Below are 7,404 nucleotides of genomic sequence, written 5' to 3'. Positions count from 1 at the left end.
GACTTTTACGCGTGACATAAGTCTCCACCCCTTTTGGGATCATTCCGCGAAAAATGAGTCCCTGAAGTCTAACCTATATTAAAGACCTCAGGATTGTTTTAACAGATTAATTTCACTTCTATGGGAATAAGTGATGTGTTTAGAAAATAAAAGCTGGGTATGGACGTGCTCCGCTTCTCCCCATTGGCTCTGAGCCGGTGCAGAGCGCAGGGGGAGGGATACATATAGTTGTAAGTGAGTGCTGGACACTTCCTTTTCTTGCGGGAGCCATCGGGCGGAGAGGAGCGTGGCTCTTACTCTCCGGTGCCCGCCATGGTGAGTGAGCGCTGTCCGGGAGCGCTTCCTCTACGCGGTGAAGCTAGGGTGGGAAGCCTGGTACCTCGGACGGTGGAATCCATATAAAAAAAGGGAGAAGAGCTCGAGCCCCCGAGAAGGCCGCCTCTGGGGTGGGGTGGGCGGTGGGGCGACAGGGCAGCCATCTTAGGAGCAACGTGGGTTTGCGGGCACGGGCAAAAATTGTGGGGCCCTCTGTGTGCGTTTCCACGGGCTGGGGGCGCCCAGCCGCTGGGGTGCGGAGCGGCCCAGGTCCGGGAAAGGCGCCTTGGGCCTGCTCGGACCGAACGTGAGGAAAGGGGGCTGCTTGAAGCCTTCCTGCATCCACGTCACGTGGCCTTGAGCGTTCCCGGGGCCTTTTTGGTTTGAAACCGGTAACCTCGTCCTGTAGAAGCGCGCCGAGGTCTGCGGGACGGCTGGCCGAGTTCAGCGCCTGTACTTGAATGATGTTTTAATAGAAAGGGAGCCGTAGCGCGTGGGTAGCGTCTTTTAGCTGACGGGCACCGGATCCAGAGCACACTCACTTACCTGGCTTGGGTGGAACGAAGGCATCCCTGATGAGGGCGCGCATCAGACATCCGGAACCTGTTAGGCTATGTTGAAGAGTTTGGGTTCGGCTGGCTGCCTTTAAGTCTCTAACGAGCTCTTTGGAAGCATCGAAACCTCTATTAAACCTCCGTGCTTGAGAAGACTCGCTGCCATGATGCCGTAATTTGCGTCTTACCTGGCGCTCAGGGACAGTGGCCTGCTGTCCGTAAGCTGGCGCCTTCTGGGTGATGACTGCTTGAAGCTGAGCGACGGTCTGGGATTCTTGGAAACAAAGTGACTTTTTTCCTTAATCCTGTGACTCTGAAGTGCATGTTGTTCTCTCTTTCCCAGGCTTGCGTGCGTCCCTTGATATCTGTGTACTCCGAAAAGGGGGAAGTGTCTGGCAAAAATGTGACCTTGCCTGCTGTCTTTAAGGCTCCCATTCGCCCAGATATTGTGAATTTTGTTCATACCAACTTAAGAAAAAATAACCGGCAACCGTATGCTGTCAGCGAATTAGCAGGTATGGCTTTTAGAGAGAGAGAGCGCTTGGATTTTGATTGAAAAAAAAAACAACCGTGAATTTGGAGAAGTATGGGCTTTAAAAGCCAAAAAAAGAAACTACTCACATTATAATTGAATCTCTAATTATAATTTCATGTGAGTTGTCCGAGGTGTAGCTCCACAGGGAAACCTTGTTTTTGTGCTACACAGAAATGATGAAACTTCCACTTCGTTGGTCCGTGTTTCTGAACCACATGATTTTTATGGAAGTTCTGATAGTGTGTAGTACATCCATAGAACTAGGATGTTTATGGATATATGAAATCTCACTTGCCTTTCTCCTTTACCCGTTTTTTATTTTTCAGGTCATCAAACCAGTGCTGAGTCTTGGGGCACTGGCAGAGCTGTTGCTCGAATTCCTCGTGTTCGGGGTGGGGGTACTCACCGCTCTGGCCAGGGTGCTTTTGGAAATGTATCCTTATTCTTCATTTTTATTTCCTAAATATGGTATTGGGAAGTTAGTGATGAAAGTTACTTGGATGTAAAACTGTTTTCTGGTCAGTTGTGTATGGCCTGTGCTATTCCCTATAGCAATTTTGCAGGGTGGCTAGTGAAACTTAATTGGTTGTGGTGTGTGTGTGTGTGTGTGTGTGTGTGTGTGTGTGTGTGTGTGTGTGTGTGTGTGTGTGTGTAAGGTATCTCTTCAGGACTTTGCATATAGTAAGCATTAAATATTCATAATGGGGGGGTGCCTGTGACATAAAAGAAAATTAGCTTGCTATGATGCTGTAATTTGCGCCTTACTCTGTGTTCAGTGACAGTTGCCTGCTGTCAGGAAGCTGATACAGAAGGTTGCTGAAAATGTTTCTCTGAGCAAGATCTAAGTAAGAGTTTTTTAAAATTTTTTAAGTGACACGTTAAATTCTTGACTGGAAAAATAGATGTGCCGAGGTGGTCGCATGTTTGCCCCTACCAAGACTTGGCGCCGTTGGCATCGAAGAGTGAATACAACGCAAAAACGTTATGCCATCTGCTCTGCACTGGCAGCCTCTGCCCTCCCGGCACTGGTCATGTCAAAAGGTATGTTTGGTTAGAATGGTTTGAGTGAAAGGCACTCGTTGAAATACAGGCCTCATTCTCATATTGGGGGTGTTCAGATAATATACTTTAGTGAAATACATTCACTGATAGGTTTGGTGAAATAATGGAAATAAATCGAATTCCAGTCCTACCTTTCTCACCAGCTGGCTTTGCCTGTGACTTTGAATATTCCCTGGGTGTTTCTTCATTATTTTAAGGAATCTTGACTGCATTTATTGATTCTATTAGTCTACCCTGTTAGTCTGTTTACTCTGTTTCCCCATTTGAATGTAGAGAACTTTGAAATTACACTTCCCAGATCTATGTTTTGGGAACTAGTGATATGCAAAGGGAATAATGCCTGATGTGTGCCAGTCACTGTATTAAGCATTTTACAGTATTTCATCTGATCTTCACAACAAACCCTGCAATATCGATGCTCCTGTCATCCCCATTTTGCAGATGAAGAAGCTGAAACAGGTTAAGTAACTGTTCAGTGCTACACAGAAATGATGAGATTTCCACTTCGTTGGTCCGTGTTTCTGAACGACATGATTTGTATGGAAGTTCTGATAGTGTGTAGTACATCCATAGAACTAGGATGTTTATGGATATATGAAATCACACTCGCCCCTCTGCTTACCTAGGACAAGAGAGGGTTTGAGATCAGATTTTAGCTCCAGGCTTCCTGATCCCCAGATTTCTATTTACTATGCTACCAACATCGGATAATTGATAGATGGGCAAGTTAACTGTTGGGATATGGTCAGGAAAAATGTCTCAAAAGTTACTTTTCTGTGAAATATGGACCAAGTGTAATAAATAAGATAATTTATTCAGGTCATCGAATTGAAGAAGTCCCAGAACTTCCTCTAGTGGTTGAAGATAAAGTCGAGGGGTATAAGAAGACCAAGGAAGCAGTTTTGCTGCTTAAGAAGCTGAAAGCATGGAATGACATCAAAAAGGTGAACTAATTGGGTACATCGGATCTAGTCTCGTAGTAGTATAGACAAGTAACATCTAAAATTGGAAAATGATGTTTTAATATTCAGGTTTTATTTAGTGTTTTCAGAGGCAGCTTAGTATAATGGAAAGAGATCTAGAATTGGGAAATAAAAGTTAACTCCTTGCCCCTGAGACTTTTCATACCTTTGTTGCCCTTGTGTAAGTAACAACTTCTTTTAAGCCTCTTCATCTATAAAATGGAATTTCTAATACATGTGGTAACCTTTTTTCCAGTGTTCTTTTTTTAAAATTTTTTTGTTTTCAGTGTTCTACAATCACTTCCATATATCTTAGACTTTTTCCCCCTCCTTCCCCCCCCACAAGACGTTGTGCAATCTTATACAGGTTCTGCACATACATTCCTATTAAATACATTTTCACTTTAGTCATGTTGAATAGAAGAATTAAAATGAAATAAATTCATTTTATGAATTTAGAAATAAAACAATACAAAAGAAAATGGTCTGCTTCATTCTGTGATCCAGTTCCATGGTTCTTTCTCTGGGTGTGGAAAGCATTTTGCCTCAGAAGTCCATTGGGAATTTTTTAGCTCCTTGCATTGCTTGTGAAGGACTAAGTCTAGCAGAAAAATTCCTTGCACACTGTGGTTGTTGCTGTGTACAGTGTTCTGGTTCTGCTCCTTTCACTCAGCATCAGTTCATATAAGTCTTTCCAGGCGTCTCTGAAATCTTCCTGTTCGTCATTTCTTATAACACAATAAATAGTATTTCATTACAATATCCCATTTTTATGATCTCTTGGGGATACAGTCCTAGAAGCGATAGCCCTTTGGGGGCATAGTTCCAAATTACTCTCCAGAATGGCTGGATGAGCTCACAGCTCCACCAACAATAAATCGGTGTTCCAACTCTCCCACATCCTCTCCAATATGTGGTCATCTTAATATGTGTAAAGTGCTAGACATACAAATACGAAAACAAAGTGTCTGCCTCAAGGAGCTAACTTTCTGTCAGGAGAGGAAACAGGAAACAAGCTAATTTTGAAAGGGGGTGGAATTGGTAGGTGGAGGTGAATTGGAAAAGATTTCATATTAGGGGTGGTTTTCTGAGCTGAGTCTTGAAGGAAATAAAGGATACTTTCATAAGAAAGTTGAATAGTAATTCCAGGAATGAGAAGTGACCAGCGCAAAGCAGAGAGGGAGGGGAATAGAGTATCTTCTATGAGGAACAGCACTTTAAGGTCCATTTTAGTTGAACCTGAGAGGGACAAGTGAATTGGAATTGGAAAAGATGGGTTTGGCCTTCAGGAGTCTTTTGGAGTTACATCATGGTAAACAATCTGGTTTTTTGCCTCCAAATATTACAGCCTTGTAATGATGAGATTCCACTTCATGGTCCGTGTTTCTGAAACAACGTGATTTTGTGGAAGTTCTGATACTTGGTAGCCTGTATGTAGTTACATTGGGAAGAAGTTAAATCTGATGTATTTTCAGTTTAAGAGTTGTTACTTAGTGCTAAATAAAGGGAAATTTTAAAATAAGATGCCTCTTGAAATACATTTTTTTTCCATTTTTCTCTAATTTTTTTTTTAAGGTCTATGCCTCTCAGCGTATGAGAGCTGGTAAGGGTAAAATGAGAAACCGTCGTCGAATCCAGCGTCGGGGACCTTGTATCATCTATAATGAAGACAATGGCATTATCAAGGCCTTCAGAAACATTCCTGGTAACTTTTCTCCCCCTGATATACTTTGGTACTTTAAGAATTAATGGTTGGTTTCGTTGGTGTGAGCACTCTGCCTGATCCAAATTTTAGCTGAAAAATTTACTGGCAGTCTTCTTGTGACCCTCTTAAATTTGGCCATATTTGAAATTCTTTTTCTGCCTGAGTATGAGTGACCAGAGCTTAAGGTCCACTAGCATAGCCTTTAAGAATTATGGTCACATTACAGTAGGATGTAGGGTTTTTTTCTATGAATGTAGAAAATAGTCCTGTAAAGATGCAATTCTATTTCAATCTGTTCCTGAAATACATGATTCTGTTGGAGGTTCTGATATTTTGTTGATGCACTATAACTATATTGGAAAGAATTTCATTTGTGATATGTATTATGTTTCAGTGTAATTTAGTATTTGTTGGTATATTAATGCCTTGTTTATCTTGCAAGAAAGGTAGATGGGATATATATGGTGAAATAGTTCTTCACATTTTGCTTTACCTTCTAGGTATCACTCTACTTAATGTGAGTAAATTGAATCTTTTGAGACTTGCTCCTGGTGGGCATGTGGGGCGTTTCTGTATTTGGACTGAAAGTGCTTTCCGCAAGTTGGATGACCTGTATGGTACATGGCGAAGGCCTGCTATTCTGAAGAGTCACTACAAGTAAGTGTTTTCTAAATTGAACATGAGATTCCACTTAATTGGTCCATGTTTCTGAAGCCTGTGATATTAGCGGAGGTTCTGATTCTGGTCTTTTAGTGGTGAATTTTTTTCAGATTTTCACTTTTAAACACAAAGCACCCTGATTCTCATAAGAAACATCTGAATTTTTGCCCCTTTTAGTCTTCCCATGCACAAGATGACCAACACAGACCTTACCAGGATCTTGAAAAGCCCAGAGATCCGGAGGGCCCTCCGAGCACCACGGTAAATAACAGTTATCACATCTCACCTTGACAGTGGTAGTTAGAGCTCCACTTTTGCTTATTAGTGATGAATGGAAAAAACTTCCAGAGCTTAGAATACTGTCTCTAAAAGTATGTTAATACAAAATATATCTGCTACTTAACAGCAAAAAGATTCATAGACGAGTACTCAAGAAGAACCCATTGAAGAACTTGAGAATCATGGTGAAACTGAACCCGTACGCCAAGACAATGCGCCGGAATACAATTCTGCGCCAGGCCAAGAACGTAAGTCATGCACATCACTGGTTTTCTTCTTTGGTTCAGTTTTTTGGGTTCCCTTATTTTCTTCTCAATCCTTTTCAGCGGAGAATCAGAGAAAATAAAAGAGCTGCTGCACTAAAGAAGATTAAGGAAGCAAAGAAAGCCGTAGAGGAGAAGAAGAAGAAGCTTGTGGGTGGTAAGAAGGTGGCAGGAGCAAAGAAGGTTCCAGGGCAGAAGAAACCAGCAGAAAAGAAGCCTGCAGCGGCCAAGAAGCCTGGGGAAAAGAAACCTGCAGCTGAGAAGAAGCCTGGTGCCCAAAAGAAGCCTGTGGCTGAAAAGAAACCTGCCGCTGAGAAGAAGCCTGGTGCCCAAAAGAAGCCTGCAGCTGAGAAGAAGCCTGCCGCTGAGAAGAAGCCTGCCGCTGAGAAGAAGCCTGCCGCTGAGAAGAAGCCTGCAGCTGAGAAGAAGCCTGCAGCTGAGAAGAAGCCTGCAGCTGAGAAGAAGCCTGCTGCATAAACTCACCCTGTCAGTTTATCCATTGGGCCACAATCCATTATGTCAATATTGTGGATTTCTAAAGAATAAATATTCAAAGTGGATTTGGGAAAAAAACTGAAAATTTTTTTTAGAAAGTATTCAGTGTTTGCAGATTCAGGCTTTCACAATCATTTCTATCACAGCAAAGGTTGAATCCACCTGGTCGCTTTATAGGTGGTGCTGTAGCCTTGAGTCCAGGGTGTTTGTTAATCAAATACCAGGTGCTGCCTGCTACACTATACCATTCAATAACCTCCAGTAGGGAGCCAGCCGGGGGAGGGGGGTGGGGAGTGGCGATATGCAAAACCGCGTGGGAGTGGGGTGCAGACCGGAAAGGATGAGGGCGGCATCCCCGAGCCTGCAGGCAGGAAGTCAGACGCTGGCCGGGGTCAGCCATTGCACCCTGCTTGCCTCAGTTTCCTAATTTGTTAAATGAGTGGGAGCAGGAAATGGCAAGTCCCTCCAGTGCATTGACAAGAAAACCCCCGATGGGGTCCCTTAGGTGGGACAGAGGTACGGGGGCGGGGGTGCGCTCTGGAGCTGGGGGGGGGGGGGGGTTGTCCGAGGAAGA

General features: G+C 43.4%; 1 protein-coding gene and 6 non-coding genes across 8 annotated transcripts; all 7 read left to right on the top strand.

Moving 5' to 3' along the window:
• The first annotated feature begins 109 nt into the window (after positions 1-109).
• On the top strand, positions 110-6,895 carry RPL4 (ribosomal protein L4). 2 transcript variants are annotated; one of them, XM_072614642.1, is made up of 11 exons: positions 110-315; positions 1,213-1,384; positions 1,731-1,837; positions 2,307-2,445; positions 3,286-3,410; positions 5,004-5,133; positions 5,634-5,790; positions 5,971-6,054; positions 6,200-6,320; positions 6,399-6,585; positions 6,640-6,895. In XM_072614642.1, exons 1-11 carry the CDS (start codon positions 313-315, stop codon positions 6,810-6,812), a joined length of 1,398 nt encoding a protein of 465 aa, XP_072470743.1. In that variant the 5' UTR covers positions 110-312; the 3' UTR covers positions 6,813-6,895. The 2 variants fall into 2 exon arrangements, with proteins under 2 accessions (XP_072470743.1, XP_072470733.1); XM_072614632.1 differs by having other exon boundaries at positions 6,399-6,895.
• On the top strand, positions 1,030-1,130 carry LOC140521838 (small nucleolar RNA SNORD16). Its single transcript, XR_011973120.1, has one exon. It is a non-coding gene; the product is annotated as a small nucleolar RNA SNORD16 (small nucleolar RNA).
• LOC140521833 (small nucleolar RNA SNORD18) lies at positions 1,573-1,645 on the top strand. The gene has a single exon (XR_011973115.1). It is a non-coding gene; the product is annotated as a small nucleolar RNA SNORD18 (small nucleolar RNA).
• LOC140521837 (small nucleolar RNA SNORD16) lies at positions 2,142-2,241 on the top strand. Its single transcript, XR_011973119.1, has one exon. It is a non-coding gene; the product is annotated as a small nucleolar RNA SNORD16 (small nucleolar RNA).
• LOC140521835 (small nucleolar RNA SNORD18) lies at positions 2,950-3,022 on the top strand. Its single transcript, XR_011973117.1, has one exon. It is a non-coding gene; the product is annotated as a small nucleolar RNA SNORD18 (small nucleolar RNA).
• On the top strand, positions 4,779-4,849 carry LOC140521834 (small nucleolar RNA SNORD18). Its single transcript, XR_011973116.1, has one exon. It is a non-coding gene; the product is annotated as a small nucleolar RNA SNORD18 (small nucleolar RNA).
• LOC140521836 (small nucleolar RNA SNORD18) lies at positions 5,808-5,876 on the top strand. The gene has a single exon (XR_011973118.1). It is a non-coding gene; the product is annotated as a small nucleolar RNA SNORD18 (small nucleolar RNA).
• Positions 6,896-7,404: the final 509 nt, after the last annotated feature.

This window comes from Notamacropus eugenii, chromosome 1 (genome assembly GCF_028372415.1).
Source record: "Notamacropus eugenii isolate mMacEug1 chromosome 1, mMacEug1.pri_v2, whole genome shotgun sequence".
In the NCBI taxonomy this organism is placed as follows: Eukaryota; Metazoa; Chordata; class Mammalia; order Diprotodontia; family Macropodidae; genus Notamacropus; species Notamacropus eugenii.
This window is presented reverse-complemented; position numbering and strand designations above follow the sequence as displayed.

Coding starts and splice junctions, on each gene's coding strand:
- RPL4 (XM_072614632.1), top strand. Junction 1,385..1,730: donor TGCTGTCAGCGAATTAGCAG/GTATGGCTTTTA, acceptor TTTATTTTTCAG/GTCATCAAACCAGTGCTGAG. Junction 5,791..5,970: donor ATTCTGAAGAGTCACTACAA/GTAAGTGTTTTC, acceptor TGCCCCTTTTAG/TCTTCCCATGCACAAGATGA.